The sequence below is a fragment of the Notechis scutatus genome, chromosome 14 (genome assembly GCF_049901735.1).
Source record: "Notechis scutatus isolate UNSWTSFEM ecotype Mainland chromosome 14, rNotScu1.2, whole genome shotgun sequence".
Taxonomy (NCBI): domain Eukaryota; kingdom Metazoa; phylum Chordata; class Lepidosauria; order Squamata; family Elapidae; genus Notechis; species Notechis scutatus.
The window spans coordinates 7,079,584-7,107,552 of record NC_142022.1 but is presented as its reverse complement, the minus strand read 5'-3'; the positions used below and the strand labels follow the sequence as shown (position 1 = coordinate 7,107,552).

The window sequence follows — 27,969 nt, the reverse complement described above, 5'->3', positions numbered from 1 at the left end:
AATCAAAGGGACCAGCCAGTTCACTCCCACCTTGCATGCAGAAATGCAGCAGATCGGTTAGGAAATAAAATGACGACACCGCCCCCCCAACATTAAAAAAAAAAAAAACCCCACTTGAAGTAGCAACATTTCCCTGGCTGCGTCCTTGTGGAATCAAGATGTAGGTTTGGGCTTGGAAATTAGGGCGGGGGAGGGTGGAGGGTTCCCCTTTCCAGCCATCCAAACGGGGTGGCCCAAACCTTCCCAAATCTCTGCCTATATAACAACCCCTGGATTTCTCTGTCGGAAAGCCCCCCCCAAAAAACAAAAACAAACCACAACCCCATTTTGAATGAAGCTATCACATCATGGCGGGCTGGAAATGAGGGGGGAGCAGAAGCCGGGCTCCCCGACGCTTCCCGAGACAGCAACATAGACAATAAATACCCCCTTTGCCCCCTCCAGCGTTTTCAGTGCTCGGCTCCCTTCTTCCCCCCCCACCCCCCGCTGCTACGAGGGGGGGTCGTGGCGAATGGTGGGGATCTTGGCTTTGGGGGGGACGGGAGGAGGAGCCCGAAGAAGAGGAGGAGGAGGAGGAACTGCTGCTTCGGCGACCTTCAGCACCGGTGCTGGACATCTTGAGCTTACGCCGTTTGGCCAGAGGGGCGTTTTCCACGCTTTTCAGGAAAAAGCCTTCGCGCTTCCCCTTGTTGAAGGCCTAGATGAGAGAGAGGGAGGGAGGAGAGAGAGAGAGAGAGAGAGAGAAAGGAAGAGGAAGAGAGGAGAGAAAGAAGAGAGAGGAGAGAGAAGAAAGAGTAGAGGAGAGAAAGGAGAGAAAGAGAGAGAGAAAGGAGAGAGAGGAGAGAGAGAGAGAGAAAGAGAGAGAGAGAGAGAGGAGAAGAGAGGAGAGAGAAAGAAGAGGAAGAGGAGGAGAAGAGAGAGAGAGAGAGAGAGAGAGAAAGGAAAGAGAAGGAGAGAGAGAGGAGAGAGAAAGAAGAGAGGAGAAAAGAGGAGAGAGAGGAGGAAGGAGAGAGAAAAAGAGGAGAGAAGAGAGGAGAGGAGAAGAGAAAGGAGAGAGAGGAGAGAGAAGAGGAGAGAGAAAGAGAGAGGAGAAAGAGAGAGAAAGAGAGAGAGAGAGAGAGGGAGGAGAGAAGAGAGAGAAAGGAAAGAGAGAAAGAAGAGAGGAGAGGAGAAAGAGAAGAGAGAAGAGGAGAGAGAAGAGAGAAAGAGGAGAGAAGAGAGAGGAGAGAAAGAAGAGAGGAGAGGAGAAAAGAGAGAGAGAGGAGAGACAGGAGAGAGAGAAGAGAGAGAGAAAGAGAGAGAGAGAATGTGATGTTAAGTTAAGTTTATCTTTTTTAAATCCAAAGAAGGATTCGCTTCTATTTCCTAATGGGGTTTTCCCAACTTTTTGAGAACCGTGATTTGCACAGCCAACAATCGAGGTCTCCTCTGGTTTCAAAATTGACCCCAAAACAAACAGGTAGTTCTTGACTTAACAATTTATTTAGTGACTGTTCGAAGTGCCAGCAGCACTGGAAAAAAAATGACTTGTGACCATTTTTGACATGACCTCTGCAGCATCCCCATGATCAAAAGTCAAAACACTTGGCAGTTGACTCATATTTATGATGGTTGCAGTTTCCTGGAAATTCACTTTAATAACCATGTTATTGACTTAGCAGCTACAGTGATTCCCTGAACAACTGTGGCCAGAAAGATCATAAAATTGGGAAGAAACTAACTTAACAACTGTCTTTGCAACAGAAATGTTAGTCAGAAGTCGAGGATTACCCTGTACTTTTGGGTCACAACTAGAAGGTCCTTCCAACTCGTTAAAAAAAGGATTACACATCCAGTCCAGAGCTACCAAAAATGGAACCCATTAAATCAAATGCTTTACAATGAATTCAATTAATCAATTAAATACCATTAATTAATCAAGGAGAGAAGCAATTTAGAACTAAGGTGAAATTTCCTGAGAGTCAGAACAATGAATCAGTGGAACAACTTGCCTCCGGAAGCTGCAAATGCTCCAACACTGGAAGTTTTTAAGAAGAGATCGGATAGGCATTTGTCGGAAGTGGCGTAGTGTTTCCTGGTTGAGCAGGGGGTTGCACTAGAAGACCTCCAAGGTCCCCCTTCCAACTCTTGTTATTCTGTTCTAATTAACATGAACAGGGACTAAGCCTGTTTTTAAGACACGGCCGATCATTTTTTGCATTTTTTTGCCTCCTCCAAAGAGTGAGAAACACGAGTGGGATTCAAAAATTCCCAACAACTGGTTCTCTACTCTACCAAGTTGCTGGGTCGGCGTGGCCATGGTAGGTATGGCCTACAAGAACTTCCGGGACGGCCATTTTTCACCTTTCCCAGAGTCCCGAGGCTTCCCTCAGGACTCTGGGAAGGGGGAAAATGGCCTCCCCTGGGCTCTGGAAGTCAATTTCCAGATTTCTGGAACTTCCAGGAAGGCCATTTTTCGCCCTCCCAGAGCCTCCGCCCGGACACTCCGCCCAGGCTGCGTGGGGACTCCTGGGAGGAGGCAGGACCAGCCAATCGGTACAACTACCGTTTTGCCGAACCAGATGTCAATTTAATATCCGGTTCTCCTGAACCGGCCCGAACCAGCTAAATCCCACCCCGGTGAGAAATCCCACTCATTTCCAATCCCGAGATTGCTTTGAGGGGGGCCTGGATAATTTTTTAGATGGCACTCAGGGGCCTTCTTCCCTTCTCTCAGGGCCCCTCTCCCATATAACCACACTTCATCCCATCCGTCCCCTCGGAAAAATCCCCCCCCCGCCAGCCTCAAAACGGGCACGCTCACCATAAACGTCACATTGACGCCAGTTCTCACGGCGGGCCCGGAGCTCTCCAGGATGTCCGGCGTCATGAGCGGCGTGGACGAGAGGGCGCTGCCATCTTGGAGCCACTCGCTGTAGCGTAGGTTGGACATTTTCAACCGCTTGGCCGGATCCACCGTCAGAAGACCTGGACGACAATGGGCAGATGAGATTTAAACCACCAAACACACACACACACAAAAACACACCACCCTCTCAGCAAACAAAATGGTGCCTTTTTTGTTTTTTCTTTCAATTTTACTACTACTAGTACTTCGACTTACAAAACATTCATTCAAATGTTTCGGTGGCCCTGAAAAAGATGAGCAATGGTCGTTTTTCACACTTACGACCTTCCCCTCCTCTGGTCAGGTGTTCCAAATTCAGATGCTTGGCTCACACTTATGACCGCTGTCATGTCCCAAGGACACAGGATTCCCCCCTTTTGTGACTTTCTGCCAAGCCGGGTCAGTTGGGGAAACCGGATTCGCTTATCCGTGTTTTTTCCCCAGGGCCGTCGTAACGTCAAATGGCCACTACATGGAACGTCCGTAAGCTGAGGATTTCTCTATAGTAAAACTGAAACCCCTTTGCGGCTTGTGCCCCAAAAAAGAAAGTTCTTCTGCTTCTTCAAAACAGAAGTTGCTCAGCTGGCGAAACCTCCATTTCCTTCCTGCCGTGTAAATGGAGGGGTTTTTCCACAAACCCAAAAAGCTTTTGGTTTTGCACAACATGCCTGAACCCGGTTAACCTGCTTTCTACACCTCAAACACACGTTTAATCGTAAGCTCGCCCAAACAGGGCTGGGTTTGCACAGCACAAGCTAAAGCCATGGTGGCACAGTGGTTAGAGTACAGTGCTGCAGGCCCTTCCTTCCTTCCTTCCTTCCTTCCTTCCTTCCTTCCTTCCTTCCTTCTCTTCTCTTCTCTTCTCTTCTCTTCTCTCTTCTCTTCTCTTCTCTTCTCTTCTCTTCTCTTCTCTTCTCTTCTCTTCTCTTCTCTCCCTTCCTTTCCCTTCCCTTCCCTGTAGTCAGAATGCAGTATTTCAGGCTAACTCTGCCCACAGCCAGTAATTCAATCCTGACCAGCTCAAGGTTGGCTCAGCCTTCCATCCTTTGGAGGTAGGTAAAATGAGGACCCAGATTGTTGGGGGCAAGAGGCTGATTCTTTAAACCGCTTAGAGCACTTATAAGTACTGTTGTTCCTTTCCTTTCCTTTCCTTTCCTTTCCTTTCCTTTCCTTTCCTTTCCTTTCCTTTCCTTCCTTTCCTTTCCTTTCCCCTTTCCTTTCCTTTTCTTTCTTTTCCTTTCCTTTCCTCTTTCCTTTCCTTTTCTTTCTCCTTTCCTTTCCTTTCCTTTTTCATTTCCTTTCCTCTTTCCTTTCCTTTCCTTTCCTTTCCTTTCCTTTCCTTTCCTTTCCTTTCCTTTCCTTCCCCTTTCCTTTCCTTTCCTTTCCTTTTCCTTTCCTTTCCTTTCCTCTTCCTTTTTTTCTTTCCCTTTCCTTTCCTCTTTCCTTTCCTTTCCTTTCCTTTCCTTTCCTCTTTCCTTTCCTTTCCTTTCCTTTCCTTTCCTTTCCTTTCCTTTCCTTTCCTTTTTCCTTTCCTTTTTCCTTTCCTTTCCTTCTTTCCTTTCCTTTCCTTCCCAGTGGTTAGAATGCAGTATTGCAGGCTGCCCGCTGCCAGCAGTTCGATCCTGACTGGCTCCAGGTTGACTCAGCCTTCCATCCTTCCAAGGTCAGGAAAATGTGGACCCAGATTGTTGGGGGCAACAGGCCGACTCTGTAAACAGCTTAGAGAGGGCTGTAAAAGCACTATGAAGTGGCATATAAGTCTTAAGTGCTATTATCCTTCCTTCCTTTCCTTCCTCCCTCCCTTCCTCTCCTTCCCAGTGGTTAGAATGCAGTATTGCAGGCTCCCCACTGCCAGCAGTTCAATCCTAACCAGCTCAAGATTGACTCGGCCTTTTGTCCTTCCGAGGTGGGTAAAACGAGGACGCAGATTGTTGCAGGGCAATATGCTGATTCTGTTAACTGCTTGAGAGGCTAAAGCCGGGCAAGTCAAGTGCATACCCCTCCTCCTCCCCTCCTCCTCCTCCTTCCTCCTCCTCCTCCTCCTTTTTTTTTTTTTTTTTTTTTTTTTTTTTTTTTTTTTTTTTCCTCTTTTTGCTTTGAAGGTGACGTGCCGGCTGCGGCCGGTGCCCCTGAGGTCTGGAAAGCAGCATATAAGTCTAAGTGCTATTGCTAAAGCACCAAATCCTTAACCCAGGTTAGCCTAGGGCGTTAGGCCAATGCAACCGCCCGATTGACCTGACCCGATTTAAGCGTGTTGTGTGAACACAGGACGCCCCCCCACGACGGAAACACACGTTGCTCTCCCCTGGAAAGTCTCCCCCATTCCCACGCCCGGCTGTGCCTCTCCCATCACCTCGAACCAGCTCCTTGGCCTCTTCGGACACGTTCTTCCAAGCTTCGCTCTCCAAGGAGAACTGCCCTTCCTTGATTTTGTGCATGATGTCCGCAGCATGGCTGGCCGCGCTGCCTTCCTGGCTACTGTGGAAGGGGACTTGGCCAGACAGCATAGTGTACTGGAAGGAGGAGAAAAGAGATGAGCCGAAGGGGACGCAGCAGCAACGTCTCATCTCCCCATGTGACTTGCAGCCTGTCCTACTTTGAAGGGTTGGTGGTAAAAAAAAAAAAAGAGATGCCCACCCAAAGATTAAATAGGGAGCTTTGACTGTCCTGAATATCCCTGGTTACCCTCAATGCCCCCAAACAATTACAAAATCTCGGAGGTCCTCGGGGCTCTCTGGGCGTGGTCGTTTTTCCTGCAGACATCTCATGACCCAACTAGGGAACGTCATCAGTGCTAGAAGGGAGGGAGGATTGCAAAATGTAGAAGAAAGAGAATGGGGGGGGAGGAGAAAGAGGACTGTGAGGTCCTTGGTGCTCTCTGAGCTTGGTGGTTTTCTTGCAGACGTTTCATGGCCCAACTAGGTAACATCATCCGTGCTAGGAGAAAAGGAAGTGGCGGAGAAGAGGAGGAAGGGAGAAGGAGATGGGGCTGTGGGTCCTTGGTGTTCTGAGCTGAAGTGATGTTTGGGTCACTGAAACATTCTTGAGCAGACATTTCATGACCCAACTCCTCCTCTTCATCCTGCTAGAAGGGAGTGGGGAGGAGGGAGAGGAGGACTCCCCTCCTCCTCCTTAGTGCTCTCTAAGCTTGGCTGTCCTTTTAGCAAACTGATGATGTTACCCAAGTCAGGCCATGAAACATCATCAGTGCTAAAAGGAAGTGGGGACCCCATGACACTTCATGTTCTTTTCTAGTACTGATGATGTTACCTAGTTGGGTCATGAAATGTTTGCCAAAAAACAACCAAGCTCAGAGAGCACCAAGAACCCCATAGTCGTGCCTCCTCCCTCCTCCTCCTCCTCCTCCTTCCTCCTCCTCCTCCTTCCTTCCTTCCTCCTCCTCCTCCTTCCTCCTTCCTCCTCCTCCTCCTCCTCCTCCTCCTCCTCCTCCTTCCTCTCCCTTCTAGCACTGATGATGTTACCAAGTCAGGCCATGAAACATCTCCAAGAAAACCACCCAGCTTGGAGAGCACCAAGGACCCCCATAATTCTTCTCTTCCTCCTTCCCCTTCTAGCATTGATGATGTTATCTAGTTGGGTCATGAAACGTCTGCAAAAAAAAAAAAAAACACAGCCAAGCTCAGAGAGCACCAAGCACCCCACAATTCAACCCTAGAAATTATTCTCTCCCATTAATTAAAAAAAAACCAATGGGCTCTTTGTCTAACCGACTCCCAAGTTTGCACCAGATATGTCATCCCACCTCCAGCTCTGCCAACAGCCGAAAGAACGTTAACTCTCTGGAGATCCTTAATGCATAATTATTGGAATCTTTGTCCTTACTCCCTTTCCCACCCGCCCCCCTACAAGCCACACATTTGTATCTATAGTTACAAGCAGTTCTGCATCTTAACCAGGAGATCGAATGACACGTACAACCGCCAAGCAAAATGCCGCGCACACACACACACACACACACACACGCAAATTGCAAGCTGCGTGTGACCCAGGAGCCATCCAACTCTGCTGCACTTCAATTCCCACAGTCCCCACCCCACCCCACCTCCTGGCCAACATGGCCGTGGCTCTGCTGGCTGGGGGAATGTTGGGTCTCGAACGCCCATACTTTGGATTGCAAAAAGGCCACCATCAATGCTTCGTGCTTCTATCGATAAGGGAGAATATTTGTAGCTCAGGGTTTAAAAGCGGGGTCCTTGGTGCTTTTCTGAGCTTGGTGGGTTTTTATTGCAGACGTTCCGTGACCCAACTAGGTAACATCATCAGTGCTAGCTGACAGTCCTCCTCCTCTTCCTCCCTGTAAACCCCACTCCCTTCTAGCATTGATGATGTAATTTAGTTGGCTCATGAAACGTCTGCAAGAAAAAAACAGCCAAGCTCAGAGAGCACCAAGGACCCCACAGTTGTCGTCCTCCTCCTCGTCCTCCTCCTCGTCCTCCTCCTCCTCCTCCTCCTCCTCCTCAATCTCCACTCCCTTCTAGCACTGATGACGTGACCTAGTTGGGTAATGAAATGTCTGGAAGAAAACCACCAAGCTCAGAGAGCACCAAGGACCCCACAGTTGTCCTCCTCCTCCTCCTCCTCCTCCTTCTTTTCCTCCTCCTTTCCTCCTCCTCCTCCTCCTCAATCCCCACTCCCTTCTAGCACTGATGACGCGACCTAGTTGGGTAACGAAACGTCTGCAAGAAACCAGCCAAGCTTGGAGAGCACCCAAGGGCCCCTCATTGCTAACTTAAGATATACCGTACACAAAACTTCACTCGACGACTTCGATGAACGGCTCTCCCTTGTCCCTTCTGACGGGTTCAACTTACCAAGATCACCCCCAGGCTCCAGAGATCGCACAATTCGTCGTAACCCCCGTCCTGCAAAAGTTCAGGGGCCGCGTACTGGAGGGTGAAGCAGGGGGTCTGCATGGGCTGCGAATTCTGAGGGCAGAGGCGGGCAAAGCCGAAGTCGATCACCTTCACGGGAGCGCCCTCCGACTCGTCTGCGTAGAGAATATTCTAGGAGCAAAGTCACAAAGCATGACAAGGGTAGTCCTCGAACTTACGACAGTTCACTGAGCGACCGAAGTTGCGACAGCGCTGAAAAAAAAGGGACCTATGGCTGTTTTTCACACTTAACGACCGTTGGCAGCATCTCTTCGGTCACGTGATTTATATTCAGACGCTCGGCAACTGATTCGCGTTTACAACAGTCGTAACCCTGGGGTCACGCGGTCCCTTTTTGCGGCCTTCCGACAAGCAAAGTCAGCGGGAGAAGCCGGATTCACTTAACAACCGTGTGACTACCTTAACGACTGCGGTGATTTGCGAAACACACGGGGCAAGGGAAGTCGTAAAAAGGGGACAAAACTCGCTTAAGAAATTTCTCCCTTAGCGACATAAGCTCCATTGCAGTCGTAAATCCTTGTATTGATAATCCTTGAGCGCTAAATTAGAGAATTTTTGTGGCTTGCCCTATGGGTTTAAACATGGTTTGCTGCAACATGGTTAATTGATCCAGGCCTAGTTTGCAGTCTTCTCAGGATACGCTCGTAACTCTATAAAGTTGGCTTCCAAATATTGCTTGATATGATTGACTTGCTATGGAAAGTTTTAAACTTTTTTTTTTAAACAAAACTACAATTATACATTTCAAAATAATAACAGCTCATTTTCAATATATTGGCCTTCTCGCAACTTTTATCAAACATTCATTCACTGCACTTCAGATCGTATTTCACCATTCCTGATCCTGAAACCAGCGATAGACATTTTATCCAAAAAAGCACAAGAAAATAAGACATCGGTGGTGCAGTGGTTAGAGTGCAGTACTGCAGGCTGCTTCTGCTGCCTGCCGGCTGCCTGCAATTTGGCAGTTCAAATCTCACCAGGCTCCAGGTTGACTCAGCCTTCCGTCCTTCTGAGGTCAGTAAAATGAGGACCCAAAATTGTTGGGGGGCAACTGCTAACTCTATAAACCGCTTAGAGAGGGCTATAAAGCACTATAAAGCAGTATATAAGTCTAAGTGCTCTTTCTGTTTTCCTTCCTTCCTTCCTTCCTTCCTTCCTTCCTTCCTTCCTTCCTTCCTTCTTTCCCAGTGATTAGAATGCAGCATTGCGGCCTAACTCTGCCCATAACCAGGGGTTCAGTCCTGACAGGCTCAAGATTGACTCAGCCTTCTGTCCTTCCAAGGTCATTAAAATGAGGGCCCAGATTGTTCGAGCCAAGAGGCTGACTCTCTAAACCACTTAGGGCTGTGAAGCACAGTGAAGAGCCTAAAGTGCTATTGCTATCTTGCAATTCGACTTTCAAGCAAATAGAAAAAAGGGGAAAAAAAGTGGGTCAGGTTGAAAACAGAAAACTTCTATAAATGCAATTTGGGGCTCCTTCACCAAGTGGCTTCCCTGGGAACCCAGCCTCCCCTTTTCCTAGCGTACCTCGGGCTTGAGGTCCCGATGCACCACGCCCGAGTCGTGCATAAAACTGACGGCGGAGACCAAGCTGCGCATGATCTGGCTGGCTTCCGACTCGCTGAAGTGCTGCTTCTTCTTGATGCGGTCCAGGAGCTCCCCGCCCTTCAGCAATTCCATCACCAGGTACGTGTGATACTACGGACAAAGAAGGACAAAGAAGGGACATACAGCGGCGCCTCGGGACTCAAAACGGCTTTGAAACTTATCAAAATGGCTGCTCGGCACATTGAAGACATGGATAATTCTGTCCCGTTCCTCATCGTTGGTTTAGTACTCGACCTGCAATCTTTGTCAAGTGTCGGCTGCCTTGTGGCTCACTCTGTTAGTCGCCAAAATTTTGGATCCCAGGGACCACCAAACTCATAATTTTAAATCCTGCAGACCAGAGATCCTGGGAAAATCCCCCCAAAAAAAGTTTGCAGGAAAATTCCCCACCCCGTTTTCCTACTGATCGATCATTATTTGGGATCGCAGGATACCATCTCCAGCTGCGTTCTCAGGGAGGGAGGGAGAGAGAGAGAGAGAGAGAGAGACTTTTGGCTTCATGCAAGGAAAGCAGCAGATGCAGCAGAAATCTTTCTTTCTCTCCCTCAAACTCCGTCAGAAATGAGTCTTCGTGAGACTCGTCGTGTTGGCGAAGCTTCTTGGAGCAGGAGGCCTTGCAGGGTCCCAAAGACTCATTTCTGGCGGAGTTTGGGGAGAGAAAGACAGACTTTTGCTGCTTTCCTTGCGTGCAGCCAAAAGCAGAAGAAGAAAGAAGTGGAAAGGAGCAGCCCATGGCCAGGCCAGGCATGTGGGATGAGTGGGGCAAGTTCCCCCTTCTGCCCTTTCCCTCCTCCCCTCGCTACCTCATGTTGTTCGCAATGCAAGCGACGCAAGCCTTGTTTTCTCACGTAGCCTGGATTAATTGCTTTGATGGGTGCTTTGGGGGTAACATTTCTCTGCGGGCCACCAACATTTTCTCGTGGACCACCAGGGGTCCTCGGCCCCCTGGTTGGCAACCACTGCCCTACACCATTTCTGACAAATGGCAGTCCAGCCTCTGGAACGTTTCAAGTGGATGAAGCCTTAACCAGGTTGGGTTTCTCGGGAGGCTGCCTCCCCCAAGAATGAGGACCCTCACCTGGTCGTGGTGAACGTCGTGAAGCTTGACGATGTTCGGGTGAGTTTCGCAGATCTGCAAAGCCGCCACCTCTCGCTGGGTGTTGACTTCCATCCTGAACCGGGGGGAAAGGAGGAGAAAGATGCCACCGTCCCATCACAGCCCATTCCACAACTATAAAGTCCCTTTCCCTGCACATTTCATTGCCTTTGCAATCCATCAGCCTCTGTTTTCGGCGTAGCGCCAGTTTTAATTTAGCAACAGCCTCTTCAGCTAGCTTAGCAGCACCTCTGACCTGACCTCCCTACCCAAAGGGGGATATCTTAATTTCAGGGATTCGAACACGAGCCCGATCAGGAGCGAAAAAGTTTTCTCGGTCTTCCCACGCCACGCGTCGTGTTCTCATTGAAGCAACAGGACTGAAAATGGATTTTTTCCCTTGCTAGATGATATTAATAAACCCAGGCCACCCACTTAAATCTGGCTCAAGATTTGACTGAGCCCTTAGCAGTATAGACAAATTTCAGCTGTTGCAGGCTTGAATAAGCAAAACTTAGGGCCTTTGTCCCTTTAAAAGGCGGAGCGTTAGAAGACGTTTCCGATTGGCTGCTTCCATCGGTCCCTCCTGATTGGCTGAGGCCATGTGTATAAATGCCCCTGCTCACAGCTTCCCTGGGGCATTTTGCCTGCTGCATCCAAGCAGGAAGTTTCTGGGTCAGAAATCCGAAATCGACTCAGCATAAAAAGAACCAAAATTAAATTAAAATAAAATAAATAATAAATACAATAAAAATCTATAAAATAAAATATGAAATAAAGATAAAATATGAAATAAAGATAAAATATGAAATACAAAATAAAGATAATATAAAATAAATTATAAAATAATAATAAAATATAAAATAAAACAGAACTTTCTGGATGGATGAGGCTAGCTAAGGGGCAAAACGCCCTTTGGAGAAAAGAAATAAAATAAAAAATTATTTTATATTATTTGTTATCTACCTTTTGCTGATGATTTTGACCGCAAATTCCGTCCCGTTTTGTCGATGTCGGCAACGGCGGCAGACAGAGAAGCTTCCCTCACCTAGGGGAGGCTCCACCAAGTCCATCTCGTATTTTTGGAAGAATGAAGAATCCTGAGAGAGAGAAGGAGGGAGTTAGTAAGTGAGAATGGTGATCCTTGCTCTTCACATTGCAAGTAGAATCACTTAATTTGGCTTCTAAATGACCTCAAATGCATACAAACTCTGCGGGTCCAATTAACACCTGGCCTATCATGAAAACTTTTGACTTTCAACTTCCTGGCAGGAACCTGGTGATTTTCTACAGGTCGTCCTTGACTTACGACCATAATTCACTCCAAAGTTACAGTCACAAGCCCTGGCAGTCATTAAGCAGGTTATAAAGTCGAATGGGGGTGTCAGATTCCCTTAACAACCACCCTATTAACAACTGTGGTGATTCACTTAACAACGGTGGCACGAAAGCTCGTAAAATGAGGCAAAATTCACTTAGCCGACGTTTCACTTAGCACCACAAAAATTTGGGGCTCAACTGTGGTCATAACTCGAGGACTACCTGTACTTCAATAAGACCCGGGAAATTTCAGACATTGCAGTGTTCGAAGCGAGTTGTGTGAACCCAGCCCCTCTGGGTTTGTAAGCCAGGAATTTCACTGTCATATTTCATCGTTCAGCATTTGCACCAAGACAAATTCCTTGTGTGTCCAATCACACTTGGCCAATAAAGAATTCTATCTATCTATACATTGAGCGATTCCACCATCCGCAAAATTTGCCCCACTTGTCAGGCAGGATTCCAGCAATTGCCCTAATTAAATCATGATTCTCGAGCCAAACTTCAAAAAAACTGCAAAGGATTCATTAGAGGCGACATGCTGGCACTTCCCTGTATGAAGCCAACTCTGGCATACGTCATTTCCAGTCCCCTGTGACCATGTTTCCCCACCCTCCCCCCTGAGGGTCTCATAAACCAGGTTCTCCAATTGAGCACCTTCATGGGCTGGGTGTCATCATTCACGTTCTCCAATTAAATATATTCGCGGGCAAAAACTCTGGTATTTTAGTTACAATCTTTTAAAGAGAAGAGTTGGAATGTGCTTTTGCTTCCAAACTGCTGCCCTGCTCTTCCAGATTTCCTTCCTTCCCCCCACCACCCTTTTTTTAATGGCAACTACTAAAACAGGCCTAGGAATGTTTTATGAGTTGACATCACTCTCCTACAGACTTCCTGCTTCTCCTTCCGAGGACAGTTCCCCCTTACCTTCATCATGGCACTGCGGGCCACCGCAGATCTTCCGGGACGCTCTCCGTCGTACGCTGCCTCAAGTACGTCAGCAGTCACAGCATTACGGTTGAAGAGGATTGACGGGGCGATGAAGGAATATCCCTTTTGGAAAGAAAAAGCAGGAAGAGCATTGCAATTACTCAGCCTCAGAGAGAAATGTGGGAATTCAACACGTCTAGCCTAAGGAAGGGAAGAATTGGGTGATATGAGAGCTGTTGTCATGCCCTTGGTAGAGTTGGACTCTAAGGGAGAGGAGGAACAGCAGACAGGGAGTGGAGGTGTGGCTCCAGAGGTTGTGGAGGAGGCTGGGGAAGGGCAAAGGCCGGCTGGGCAGTCAGAGGCCCATCCCCTCTGCATCCTAGGGCACGCAGGGAGGAATGGAGAAGGAAACAACTTGGCTTACGAGAGAGGAAGCGGCCATGATCTCCCTCAATGGTTGCAGCTGGGGAGAATAGTATATAAGGGAGACGGTTAAAACACAGGGTTTCCAGAAGCAAAGTGTGTTTTATCTTGGGCTGAAGTTATCTTGGTTGGCGTCCTTCCAACAGACTGTGCCTTGAAGTTGATAATTACTTATCCTGATCGTTGTGGAAATTCCTTCATTGTAGTTTGTTTGGGTTTTTTCTTTCACCTTTATCTGCTCATTAAGTTCGGACTGTATTGCTTTCCTTTGAAGGCTATTTTTGAGTACGTTTTATCTCCAACTGAGAATTATTAAACAGCGGGGCCAAGTTGGAGGCATTAAAGGACATTTATTTACGTTTTGGATTTTGTTATGTTTGTGTTACACTCTGGGTCATCACAGCTGTCTTCCAATATCTGAGGGGCTGCCCCAAAGAAGAGGAGGGGGGTCAACCTATTCTGGAGTCCAAAGCACCAGAAGGCAGGACAAGAAACAACGGAGGGAAATTAATCAAGGGGAGAAGCAACCTGGAACTCAGGAGGAACTTCCTCCCTAAGCCGGGGGTTGGACTAGAAGACCTCCAAGGTCCCTTCCAACTCTGTTATTCTGTATTCTGATTTGCACAAGATCAGCAAGCACAAAGTTGACATCCAGGCATGAATCTTCCATCTCTTTACCCACCACCATTATATATTTTTCCGACCCCACTCGCCTTTCGTTGGGGGAATCAAAATTTGTGGGGTGAATCGAGCGCCCGAATTTTGATCACATGACCCGAGGATGCTTCAATGGGCGTCAGTTTATAAGTCACTTTTTTTGAGGGCCTGTTTGTAACTTTGAACGGTTGCTAAATAAATGGTTGTTAAGTCGAGGATTGCTCCTCTTGGCATTCTCACACAGGAGGCGAGCAGTCAAGCATCTCTTTTTGAACTATTAAGAGCACCCCAGTACTTGGGGTGTCATTTCGCCTAAAAGACCCCTGAAATTTCAGCCCAGCCCGCAAGAGATCTACACACCTTTTGCTGGCCGGTTGCTAAGGAAAAGGAGGAAGTTTTGAAGGAACATTTTGAAACTTGCCAAACCCTCCCAAAAAAATCTAGTCCTCCAAGATGGAAAAAAAAAACACCCTATTTTTATTCTGTTCTACCGTCTTCACAGATGAGTAAGTTTGCGCAGGGCACTTCCTGAAATGATTTAGATCGTGAAAGAGAAAAAAAAACGGCCCCATTTGGTTTCAAAGCGAAAACCACAATTTTTCTGGCCTTTTTTTTTAACCTCTCGGAAAGATCTTTTCGAAAGCCCTCCGATCACTTCCTTTCTCCCTGCGGCTTATGTTCATTGAATCCTCCCATGTTCAAGTTCTTTGCTGCCCCCTTGTCCAGCAAGTTTGAATACGTAGAGCAATCCAAAGCAGCGAAATGACAATTTTGGCCGCTTCATTTTAACGTTACTGCCTTGAACTTACACCTCCCAAGGTGCCTGCTCTGGGACTTGAGGTCTGAGAATATTAGCCTGTCATTTTCCCTACCCTTAAAAGTTTATTTTGCCACGAATATTATTACCGATAGAACATAATTGACGGGATTAACAGACTAGCAACAGATTGCTGCAAATATTAAAACCTTTTCACAAACGCTTGCAATGAACCCTATCCAATGATAGGGTCCTCGAATTACGACTGCCTGCCTATTACAGTTTTAATGACACCCAATTTTATGATGCTTTTTGCGTTGGCTGTTAAATGAACCCAGTAGTCGTAATGGTGAATGCTGCAGTGGTTAAACAAACCCATTATTTGGTAGTTTTGTCAAGTTTTGCTGTAGTTTTGTTAAGTTTTGCCTTACTAAGTGCTGGTGTTTTTTTTTTTTAAAGAATACCATCATAAAATGAGGTCAGCCATCTTCAATACCTAAGGAAATATGGCATTTGGGGGAGACGCACCTGGAAGACACGGTCTAGGCTGGGAGGGGTCCCAGCTGGAGAGTAGATGGGATCCAAGCTGGTGAATTCTTCGGCAAAGTTTCGCACGTCCAACTCGTGGCGGATGAGGGGTTTAAACGGCGGCCTGACCCGGCGCGCGGCTAGTTCAACCCAGTCCAGAACCTGGAGGGGGGGGAGGAAATATTGGGGAGAAGATATATAACTAGGGTGCAAAGATAAACCAGCTCAGTTGTTTCCCAACCTCAGCAATTTCACGATGAGTGGACTTCGACTCCCAGGATTCCCCAGCCAACATGCTTTATGAGGGGCGGACTTCAACTCCCAGGATTCCCCAGCTAACATGCTTGAAGATGAGTGAACTTTGACTCCCAAAACTCTTGACTAGAGGATTCTGGGAGTTGAAGTCCACACACCTTCAAAGTCCCTGAGGTTAGAGATCCCTGCTCTAAATAAAAATAAAACCCCAACAAAACACAATAAAACCAGGCGTTGTGCGGTGACAATCACTTCTCCCAATCCTTTGCGTGCACAATTTTCTGGGAAAGGCTGATCAGATATCAACCCTGCTCAGCGCCTCAAAGGCAGGCGTAGGACTCGCCAACCTTACCCTGAAGAAGGGGTGCTCTTTAATCTCCTGGGCCCCCGTCGGGCCGGAGCCCAGGCGTTTCTTGGGGTCTTTGCACAGGAGCTTCTGCAGCAGGTCGCGGGCCTCGTGGCCGATGAGTGACGGGAAGGGTGGGCTGCACTTCAGGATCCGTCTAGAATAGCAACAGCAACAGCCCTTAGATACCACTTCCCAGCGCTTTACAGGCCCCTCTAAGCAGTTTACAGAGTCAAATGAGTCCTCGTTTTAATGACTTTGGAAGGACGGATGGCTGAGTCAACATTAAGCCGGTCAGGATCAACCTTCCTGGCTGTGGGCAGAGTTAGCCTGCAATAGTGTATTTTAACTCCTGTGAGGGAAGGGAAGGGAAGGGAGGGAGGAAGGAAGGAAGGAAGGAAGGAAGGAAGGAAGGAAAATAGCAATAGCACTTAGACTTATATATCACTTCCCCTGTGCTTCACAGCCCTCTCTAAGCGATTTACAGAGTCAGCCTCTTGCCCCCAACAATTTTGGGCCCTCACTTAACTGACCTCGGAAGGACGGGAGGCTGAGTCCACCTTGAGCCTGGTGAGACTCAAACTGCCAAATTGCAGTCAGCCGGCAGTCAGCAGAAGTAGCCCGCAGTACCGCTCTCTAATCACTGTGCCACAAGGCTCAAGAAGTCGGAAACAGCAGGGAAAAATCCCTTTTAGGTGTATAAAAATGTCCCCTCCTAGCCAGGCCTCTGTGCCTGGGCTGAATATGGTGTTGGTAGCTAGCAAGGAGTCATTGAAATATCACTTTTTAATTTTTTTTTCATGGCTTTTGCTTGGAATATTTTTCTCCCTGGGAATCAAACTACGTCTGTCGACTTCACGCTCTCTCTCTCTCCCCCCCCCTCCTTCCATCACTCCTGTATCTGGTTTGGTTTTGCCCCTCCTTCCCTTGGCTACCTGCCCCCTCCCTGTCTCCCCCAAATCTTCCAGTTCCCCCCCACCTCACCTGGAGACCTCCGCCTGCGAATTCTTCTCCCCTTCGAGCGTGAAAGGAGACGCGCCGGTCAGGAGCTCAAAAACCAAGATTCCCAAACTCCACCAGTCCACAGACTGCAAGGGGGGGGGGAGAAGAAGGCAACTCAAGACTGGTACAATACAGGGGGTCCTCGACTTACGAATGTCCGTTTAGCGACTGCTTGAAGTTCCAACAGCATTGGAAAAAAAAGGGGACAGACAAGCGGTCCTCACGCTTACGACTGACACGTCATCCTGATGGTCACATGATGAAAATTCAGGCAACCAGCCTGCATTTAGGATGGTTGCCGTGTCCTGGGATCGTGTGATTTCCCCCATTGGCGACCTTTTCTGCTGGCTTCCAACAATCAAAATTAACGGGGTGGGGAATCTGGATTCACTTAACAACTGAATGATTCACTTAACAACTGTGTCAGGATTCCGGTGTTACCCCCCATTGAAATCATGAGTCTTGAGCCAAACGTCCAAAACTTAAAAAGAAGATTTTTTAGGAGTAAACATGCTGGCACTGCCTGGGTGTAGCCGACTCTGAGACACTTAATGCACTGTCGCCCTTGACCCAGGTTTTCCCCCACCTCCTAATATAATTCATATTCTCCAATGGGACACAACCATAGCCCAGAGTCATCAATCATGTTCTCCAGTTAGAATCTTGCGTGGCAGAAACTTCGGTCACCTAGTTTACTATCTTTGAAAACATTTACGGAATGCACTTTCAGTTTGCAAGCTGTCACACTGCTCCCCCCTCCTCCCTTTCTGTTGGCAACTCTAACAAGAGCATATAAATACTTTATGAGCTGACAAACCGTGTGATGCATTTAACAACTGGCAAAAGCAGGGCCGTAAAATGGGGACGATTCACTTCCCAGACTTAGCCATGTAAAATGCTGGTCCCAATTTTGGTCGTATGTCGAAGATTAGCGTATTCTGCTTCCTTCCACTTGCTCCCCCTAAGGTATGCCTTCCCCTCTACTGGAAAAAGCTTTTCCACCGTGACTTTATTGAAAGCTTCTGCACAGACCATTAATGCTGCCTCCTTTTTTCCCCTCTGATACTTGAGAAACCTGCTTTCCGGGCTGTGGCCATTCCGGCGGAGAATTTTATGCCAAGTTTCTCACCTTGCCGTGTCCACTTTTGCTGCGTACAATCTCGGGGGCCATGTATTCGATGGTGCCGCAAAATGAGAAGGTCCGTTCTTTCTGTGGCAAGGGGAAAGGAAAAGGAAAGGAAAGAGAGAGAGAGAGAGAGAGAAGAAAGAAAGAAAGAAGAGAGAGAGAGAGAGGAAGGAAAGAAAGAAAGAAAGAAAGAAAGAAAGAAAGAAAGAAAGAAAGAAAGAAAGAAAGAAAGAAAGAAAGAAAGAAGAAAGAAAGAAAGAAAGAAAGAAAGAAAGAAGAAAGAAAGAAAGAAAGAAAGAAAGAAAGAAAGAAAGAAAGAAAGAAAGAAAGAAAGAAAGAAAGAAAGAAAGGGAGGGAGGGAGGAGGGAGGGAGGGAGGAAAAAAAGAAAGAGAAAGAAAGAGGAAGGGAGAAGAAAGAAAAAGAAAGGGAAAAAAGAAAAGAAAGGAGAAAGAAAGAAAAAGAAAGAAAAGAAAGAAAGAAAGAAAGAAAGAAAGAAAGAAAGAAAGAAAGAAGAGGATGAAGAAAGAAAAGAAATGTAAAGAAAGGAAAGAAGGGAAAAAAGAAAGGAAAAGAAAGGAAAAGAAAGAAAGAAGAGGAAGGAAGGAGAGACAAAGAAAAAAGAGGAAGGGAAAAAAATTTTAAAAAAAGGAAGGAAGGAAGGAAGAAGAAAGAAAAGAAAAAGGAAGGAAGGAAGGAATAGAAACAAAGAAAGAAAAAAAGGAAGGGGAGAGAAAGAAAGGGAGGAAGGAAGGAAAGAAGGAAGGAAGGAAGGAAGGAAGGAAAGAAGGAAGGAAGGAAGGAAGGAAGGAAGGAAGGAAGGAAGGAAGGAAGGAAGGAAAAATGAGTTTCGATGACAATCAGTAAAGAGTCACATTTTCTGGAAGACTGAAGAAGAGAAGAAACCAGCAACCAGATCAGAACTGATCTAGTCAGGGGCTCTCCAAATTTGGCAACTTGGAGACTTCAACTCCCAGAATTCCTTAGCCAGCCATGGGGGATTCTGGGAATTGAAGTCCACAGCCTCCTCTAAATTTCTGGCAAAAACTGGCCGCTAGTCCTCTGGAGCTGGTTCTCCAAGCAATGCTGGTCTCCCCCTACAAAGACTCCATTCCCAACCCCCTGCCCATTACTACTCAGTTCCGTCTAATTCGGGGGTCCCCAAACTTGGCCAACTTTAAGACAAGTGGAGTTCAACTCCCAGAAGTTGAAGTCCACACATCTTAAAGTTGGACAAGTTTGGAGACCCCCCCGCTGGCCTAAACTCCGATCCCTGGAACCAGAACAACCAACCGATGCCGTTAGGGGAAGATGGGAGCTTTCCAAACTCACATCCTCCGTCACAAATTCCTTGCTCAGGCCGAAGTCGGTCAGCACCACGTGCCCCTCGTTGTCGAGCAAGATGTTCTCCAGCTTCACGTCCCGATAAATGATGCCAAGCTGAGGAACGAGAAAGACAACCCCTTGGCCCCTTGTGCCGACAAAACCACAATCATCTGACGGTGAATTCATGAAGCAGCGCAGTTTATAATGGGGTTGTTAGATGAATCACCCATGGTCCTTAAGTGAGACATCATATGACCCTGACTCTGCAACATTCCCTGCCGGCTACCCCCCGTTTGGTTCTCGGAAGCTGGCTTCAAAGGTCAGAAATGGTGATCAGGGTGACCCAAGGCCACTGTTATCATTGTACCACTTTTGCCAAGCGCTCAAATCACAGCACCGTAGGGGGAGGTGTCATAAATTGGAGGGTCATAAATTGGAGGACCGGCCATAAGCCTCTTTTACCCCACCCCACCCCACCCCCAGTGCTGTCATCACTTCAAACAGCCAAGAAACGTACGGTCGTAACTCAAGGACTACTTGCAATAAGATTTTAACGGCTGCATCTTGCAGCAGGAACTTTGGCATGTGAAACTTATCCAAGCCAACATTCCCTATCAATGCTGGCTTAGAGGAATCAAGTTCAAGTTAAAGGAATCTATTCCATTCTACATTCTATACTCTATTCTATTATTCTACATTCTATATTCTCTTCTACATTTTATTCTATATTCCATATTCTGTTCTATTCTATTATTCTATTCTATTCTATATTCTATTCTATTCTACATTTTGTGCTCTATTCTATTCCATGTTCTGTTCTATTCTATTCCATTCCATTCCATTCTCCTTCCTCCTCTTCTCTGTTCTATTCTATTCTACTCTACTCTATACTCCACTCCTATTCTATTCTATTCTACTTTACACTACTCTACACTCTACTTTACTCCTGTTCTACTCTACTCTACACTCTACTCCTATTCTACTTCTATTCTATTCTATTCTATTCTATTCTATTCTATTCTATTCTACTTTACACTACTCTACTCTACACTCTACTTACTCTACTCCTATTCTACTCTACTCTACTCTACACTCTACTCTATTCTACTCCTATTCTATTCTACTCTACTTTACACTCTACTGTACTCCTATTCTACTATTCTATTCTATTCTATTCTATTCTATTCTATTCTATTCTATTCTACTATTCTATTCTATTCTATTCTATTCTATTCTATTCTATTCTATTCTATTCTATTCTATTCTACTCTACTCTACTCTACTCTACTCTACACTCTACTCTATTCCTATTCTATTCCTATTCTATTCCTATTCCTATTCCTATTCTATTCTACATTTTATATTCTATCCTATTCCTATCCTATCCTTTACTTCAGCGGAGACAGGCAGCCTAGACGATTTAAGAAACCAATAAATGAAAGAGTTCTCACCTTGTGAAGGTGCTCGAGTGCCAAAATGATCTCCCCGCTGTAAAACCGTACTTCATCCTCCGAGAAATGGTCCCGTTGGTACAAGTGAGTGAACAGCTCCCCTCCGCTCACGTAATCTGGGCAGGAAGCAGCGGGAGAGGCTCGGATCGAACCCTTAGCGCTGGCCAATGTCCTCCCCCCCCCCTCCCCCGCTTCCCAATCCCATCCTCCCATTTCTCCTCCAGCCCCGGTTCTCCCCACCTACCGAGAATCAGATGGAGCTTTGAATCCGTCTGGAAGGCGTAATGCAGCGTCACGAGGAAAGGCGACTGGCGGACGTGCTCCAGGACAGTCCGTTCGGTGCGCGTGTGCTCGGTTGTCTTGGCTTTGGCGACGATGGCCGCTTTGCGGAGCACTTTCATGGCGTACAGCTTGTTGGTGTCGTGGCCGGTTAGTTTACGGACCAGGAACACCTTCCCGTAGGCTGGAGGGCAGAAGGAAGAGCAATAAAGGGGGCTGGGCTTAGCGGTCCTCGCTTTCCAACCATTCGTTTAGTGACCGAAGTTACGACGGCACCGAAACCTAGCGACTTAGGACCGTTGTTCATACCAATGGCTGTTGCGCCATCCCCGTGGTCACGGGATCAAAATTAGGATGCTTGTCACCTGGCTCCTATTTATGACGGTCACAGTGTTAGTGGGGGTGTCTCCTTGTCGACTCATACAATATTTCTATGGTCTTTTTTAGAGTTGCCAAAAGAAAGGGAGGGGGGGAAAGGGGTTTGAAAGAGCAGTGCAGCAGCTTGGAAATCGAAAGCGCATTCCATAAAAAGTTTTTCAAAGATAGTAACTAGGTGACTGAAGTTTCTGCCTTGCAAATATCTAACTGGAGAGCTTGATTGTTGACTCTGGGCTATGGATGCGCCCCATTGGAGAATATGAATTATGATACACCCAGGGGGTGGAGGGGAAACCAGGGTCAAGGGTGCAATGAACGATGTGTCTCAGAGTCGGCTACACCCAGGCACTGCCGGCATAGTTACTTCTAATAAATCCTTTTGAAGTTTTGGAAGTTTGGCTCGAGATTCATGATTTAATTGAGGGGTAACTGCCGGAATCCTGACAGTCCTTTTGGAAGCTTCTTGCAAGCAAAGTCAACCGGGAAGCCGGATTCACTTAACGACCGTGTTACTAAATACTCAAATCAAATGTTTATTGTCAATGCACAGCATGCGTACAATGAAATTGAAATGAAATTCAGCTTCACCACAGTGGCAAGAAAGCTCATCAAAGGGGAAAACTTCCCTTTTTAACAAAGCGTCTCGCTGAGCGACGGAAATTTGGGGTTCAACGGGCAGTCATAATTCAAGGATGGAGTGTATTTCATTTCCCTTCGAGCTCCGCTTTTCAATCCCTCCCCCTGAATCAGAGTGAAAAATAGCTGCAATTTTGAGGTTCTTAATGGGTTTTTTTTTTCTTCTTCTCCCTTTGGTATAAAAAATGCTGTCTCTATCAATGAGGCAGGCAGAGAGAGAAAGAAATGCTTGCTAAAAAAAAAAAAAAAAAACCTTGTAAACATGGTTTGCACTTACCTCCCGTCCCCAGGACTTTTAGCAGTTCGAAATTTTCCATCCCCACTTTCTCTTCATCGTGCCCAGTTAAATTTGCTACCGGGGAAAGGGAGACAAGACACGCATGTGTTATCCCGCTCATAAAAGAATCCAAAATCCAGACTTTTTATCCCAGCCCATGTTCCGACCAAGGCTTCCGAGACCGTAATTACACACACGCGCTTATTTTAAAAACAAGTCTTGTTTTATTGCAACACACTGGGAATTATTTTCATTCCCAGCCGGTAATGAAGCTCAAACAGTCCCTCAAGATAAGCACTCACTTTTCTTTTCTGTGAAGGGCTGCCAATAACAGAAGTATCAAATGAACTAGGAAAAAAAACAACCAATCAAACTCCAAAGAGCTTCAAGAATGAATCTGAACCAAACGAACGACTTTGCTTCCTGCAAAGGTTTCTTCACCTTTGCCTGTTCCTTATGGGAGAGGCAATCACCTCCCAGCCTTACTCCCGAATTGCCCCTTTTGTCTCAGCTGCTCTTGCCTTCTAGCAGCTCTGTGCATACACGCACTGGGAACAGGCTCCCCTTGTTCCTCAGCCTCGCTGCTGACAGACTCCGGAGGCTCCGGAGTCAGCACCCCACTTCCAGATGGTCTTGGCCCCATCTCTACATCGGACGCAAGGACCCTCATCCAAGTCCTCCCCAGACTGGTCCCCTTTCTTCCCTACTGTCTGATTCCGCTGCCGTCTGCCGGTGAACCACAACAGCCCAAGAATTTAAACCCCAATTATATTCCATGTAAAAAAAAAAATCCTAACCTTGGAAGGACACACAGAGGTCATGTAGCCCAACCCTCTCCCATTTTTCAGGGCAGAATTGTCTCTGAACTCCCAGCCTGTGTTTGAGGACTAGAAATCTTTGCCAGTGTGATTTGGATCCAGTTTCTTTTTTTCAGGCTGGGGCTGTGGTTCCAAGTAGCAGTCCCGGACTTCGTAGTCGCAAGAAAATAATAATAATTTGACCATTCAAGAGACAAGTCCTCAAGGCTTCAAGGGAGCTCAGGGATAAGCAAAATAACCATTTGAAAGAAGAGGGGGGGAAATGAAAATATTTAAGCGGGCAGCAGAGTGATCTCCTTTTATTCCCCTAAGCACAAGAATTGGGTTGGATAATTTGAAAAGATGCCTTCAAGAGAATTGCGAAACCAAACATATCTGTTTCTTTTTAAAAGCAACATTTTATTTATTTAGGTATGAGAGGAGTGCCAAACCAGGGGAAATAGTAAGCTTTCAAAAGTAAGGGAAACAAAGTTTCCTAAAAAAACAATATGAGAGCAAGCACTTAAGATGAAGAGAAGTGAATAGAATAGAGAGTAGAGTGGAGAAGAGAGTAGAATACAGAATAGAATAGAAAAGAGAAAGGGGAATAGAATAGAGAATAGAATAGAGAGTAGAATAGAATAGAATAGAAAAGAAAAGAGAAAAGAGAATAGAATATATAGAGTGGAATGGAATTGAATGGAATAGAATAAGGAATCGAATAAGGAATCGAATCGAATCGAATAGGAATAGAATAGAATAGAATAAAGATAGTATAGAATTAGAATTAGAATTAAAATAGAATAGAACAGAACAGAACAGAACAGAACAGAACAGAACAGAATAGAATAGAATAGAATATAGAACAGAACAGAACAGAACAGAATAGAATAGAATTCTTTATTGGCCAAGTGTGATTGGACACACAAGGAATTTGTCTCCAGAGCATAAGCTCTCGGTGTACATGCAAACAACAAAGTGACAGGTCATAGATAAATCAATCATAGTTACAATCATACGATACAAACAACAAGTGACAAAGATCAGTTTATCAACAACATCTAGTACAAGCCTCTCGGAAAAAACATCTAAAGTATGGATCTGCAGCAATCGACTGCTCAAATAACAATCGCCACAAATAACCCCAGTGCCATTCTCCTGATATTCACGCCATTCCTAGGGAACGCTGATCAGAGCGGCCTATTCTGTAAACCAACTAAAAATAAATAAACACAATGGGTTCCTCCCGCAACTTCCTCAAGTCCCCCAGCAATTCTCAACCTTTAGGGTCACAATAATTATCTAACTTTAACTAACTTTACTGGGTTTAGAGACTACCTGATTGCCCAGCATTGGCGATTTAGCTACAGCAGACTGTATTTATTGTAAAGGCTCCTATTTCACCCTTCTGGGTCCTTACTAGTATTTCCCCCCCCTGCACACTTGAGTTTCAACATAATTTTTAAAAAGGTTGACTGCATCAGACCATCTTTTCCCCGCCTAGTGCAGCCCTCTCTAACCCACTTCCTTGATTTATTAGATTAATTTTTTTGAACTAAATGGTCACACTCATTGGTATTCCATGAGAAGGCAGTGTTTCTCAACTCAGCAATTTTACACTGTGTGGACTTCGACTCCCAGAAATCCCCAGGCAGCGTGCTTTAAAGATCATAACAGATAATCAGGGACCTTGTAGGTCATCTAGTCCAACCCCCTGCCCAAGCAGGAGACCCTACACCATTTTTGACAGATGGGAGTCTAATCTCTTCTTGAAAGCCTCCAGGGATGAAGCTCCCACAACCTCCTGAAGGCAACTTCTGTTCCATGGGTTGATTGTTCTCCCTGTCAGAAAGTTTCTCCTTATTTCCAAGTTAAATCTCTCCTTGTTCAGTTTCCATCCATTCTTCCTTATCCGGCCTACAGGCGCTTTAGAAAATAGTTTGACCCCTTTCCTCCTCTCTGGGGCAGCCCCTCAAATATTGGAAGGCTACTATCCTGTCATCCTCTGATCCTTCTCTTCCCTAGATTAGCCAGCCCCAGATCCTGCAACCGATGAGCGGACTTCAACTCCGAGAATTCCTCAGCTAGCACACATAAAAGTATGTATGTGGCTGGTGAATTTTGGGAATTCATGCCAGCTGGTGGATTCTGGGAATTGAAGTCCACCTACTTTAAAGTTGCTGAGAGTGAGGAACACTGAGGTAGGTTGATCCAGGACTTCCCAAGGGATCCCAGAGGCAACCTGTCAGGGCCTCCTCATCACCTTTGCTCACGCACAAGTCACACCTCCCCACCCAATTTCCTGGGAGACACCCCATTTCCAGGCAGGTGACTCACAGGTTAGCCAAGAGACAGACAAGCGGGCCCACACTTGCCCTGAAGCCTCCCAGCCCAAAGGGCCTTTTTTTTCCATGCACAAACACGGCCCTTGCTTAAATATTCCAAAGGGATCTGTGGGTTTCCCCCCCCACATTTCCTTCTACTGCACATCAACTCAACTTCCCTGAGCGCCGTGCGCTTAAAATTAATTTAAAAACAAACAAACAAACAGGGCCCTTTTAAAACCATTCCCTTCTCCTTCAGGGTCTCTGGAGTAATCAATCATCCACGTTTAAAAGACAATGAGAAGACCCACGCAGGCAGCCCATTCTATGTGTGGGGGTACATGCATCATGGTTATCTTTCGAGAACAGAATGCAACGAAATTTTCCTTTTAACGTACGCCGATTAGTGTGCATTTAAAGTGACAATAAAGTTTTTTAATTCTATCCCACCCTACCTTGGCTGCTCTTTTCTCATTCTGATTTGCAAAAGTGGATTTATTTTTATTTTTATTTTTAAAAATACTATCAAGGTAATCGAAAGGAGAAAATCCAAAAGAAATTTCTTTCCTAATAATTAATTAATTTAATTGATTTTTTTTAAAAAATAAATAAATTAATTTCCTAATTTTCATTCCGTAATCCATCTCTCCTACCAAACACCCGGCAAACACTTCTCACAAAACAAGTTCCCGTCTTCTCCGGTGCGCTGCTCTCAAAGGTAGACTGCCCTGCTAGCTGGAGGCTCCATTTCTGACAAACGCAAATAGCACGTGTTACTTAAAACTTCCTTGGCTTAAAGGGCATGTTAAAAGTGTGTTTGGGCCTTTATCGCTCTATGATCCAGATTTATGATAATGAAATCCTGGTTCAGACAACATATTTAACCCAGACACCCAAAGATGAAGGCACTGCATTCACACAGGAAATCAGTATAACTAGGCTTTTGACAGCTTTTGACGGTCCACGCTAGGTGTGCTATTGGTCCATGTTTTTCACACGTGGCAACTTTGGGAGGGGTGTGTGTGTGTGTGTGTGTGTGTGTGTGTGTGTACTTCAACTCCCAGAATCCCCCAGCCAGCAAATCCTCAAGGTTGCCAAGTTTTGGTAAAACATGGATCTATAGATGCTCCTGAGAGAGATCGGCCAGTGTTCTACAGGGGGGGGCTTAAGTTTTCCAACCGGGAAATGGGGAAAAGGTGAGCTCCTTAATCTTCACCCCTTGGCAGCCTAAAGGAGGGGGGGCTGCCTTAAGGCTCGACCCCAACCCAGTGGGGAGTGGGGGTTCCTTCCCCAGTTTGCACCAGCTCACCCCCCCCCCCATTTAAAGCCAGGGGTGTCTCTTGCTCATCCTTGCACAAGTTTAAAAGCGCTTTCACGTAAGGGGGTTCAGATGCTGAAGGCAGAGGGGGGCGTTGAGCCGTGAAACAGCCCCCACTCCCGCCCCAAAAACAGCCTTCTGCTGCAAACCCCCAACCCCCCTCCCCACGCCGCCTCCCACCACCCACCTGGCTCCGCCTGCAGGCGCCGCGGCTGCTCGCTCGTTCTCTGCCGCCCCCAGCCCGCCCCCACGTGCCAATCCCGACGGGGTGGGCTGGTGATTCAGAGGCACATAACAACCTCCCCCCATACACACATACACACACACACGAGCCCCGGTTCCAGCTGGGCGGAGAGGCGGGGCTTGCATCCATTCAGGGGCGGGCCTTCCCCCACTTTGAAAAATAACACTCGGCCAGGCCTGGCCCCCAGCTCCAGCCTCTTTTGCAAAGGGGTCGCCTGGCTAGCTGGGGTCCTGCACTGCCAGGCAGCCCCCCTGTCTTTGCCCGGCTTCTGGGTTCCACTCCTGCTCTTGCAAAGCTAGAGCAGGCAGGCGGGGGTGGAAGGGTTGGGGGGGCGGGAGAAGCAACTGGTGGCCCGCCGGTCCCCGCATCGCGGGGGCGGGGAGAGGGCCCCCCACTTACGACCCCTCCTGCGCTCTTGGCCAGGACAGCTTCCCAAGGGATGATGCGTCTCTGACAACAACTCCCCCCACCCCAATATCTCTTCTGCTACTGTGACAGCCAGAGGCGCCCGATCCTCTGCTCGATCCTCCGATCCAGACCCCTGCCCTACCCCAAGAAGGAAGGCTGCCCCCCCACCGCACCCCTCATTGGCGTCTCGGCCCGATTTCCTCCCTGCGCCCCGAACTCCGCGGGCCTCCGCGGCCGCCTTTCCTCCAGCAGATCGACGCGGGGGGGGGGGAAGGAGGGGGCATCCAGTTGTCACCCTGACATTTCAAACCCCCTCCCCGCCTCCTACCCCCAACCCCCTCGGGACCCCCTTTCCCCGAGCGTCCCGGCTTGGAGAGGTTCCAAGGGCGCGCGGTGCGCCCTAGGCGCGGCTGGCGTCTCCAAGGTCCCCTTTGCGCTCCAGCAAAGGGGGGTGGGGGAGGGAGACCCTCCCGGGGGATCCCCGCCGCCCGCCCCCCACCCTCGATCTTGGGGTACCGTTGGTCAGGGCAGCTCCACCGTCTCCTCCTCGGTGCCGTCCTCCATGGCCGAGCCGTCTCCCTCCTCTTCCTCCTCCTCCTTCCTTCCTCGCCTGTCTAGCGCTGCCTCCGCTCGCCTTACATGCTGCGGGCCGCACGCGCTTCCTGGTGCAGCGTCTTCTTCT

General features: G+C 47.3%; 1 protein-coding gene across 1 annotated transcript; it reads right to left on the bottom strand.

The window, feature by feature from the left end:
* Nucleotides 1–345: 345 nt before the first annotated feature.
* RPS6KA4 (ribosomal protein S6 kinase A4) lies at nucleotides 346–27,969 on the bottom strand. Its single transcript, XM_087943449.1, is given in 19 exon segments — nucleotides 346–537; nucleotides 539–697; nucleotides 2,804–2,967; nucleotides 5,241–5,400; nucleotides 7,720–7,911; nucleotides 9,331–9,501; nucleotides 10,490–10,583; nucleotides 11,474–11,607; nucleotides 12,755–12,880; nucleotides 15,123–15,284; nucleotides 15,730–15,880; nucleotides 16,708–16,811; nucleotides 17,855–17,935; nucleotides 19,182–19,289; nucleotides 20,627–20,742; nucleotides 20,871–21,089; nucleotides 22,197–22,271; nucleotides 27,804–27,812; nucleotides 27,815–27,969. Coding segments are annotated over 19 exon segments (2,310 nt in total). The 5' UTR covers nucleotides 27,852–27,969; the 3' UTR covers nucleotides 346–489.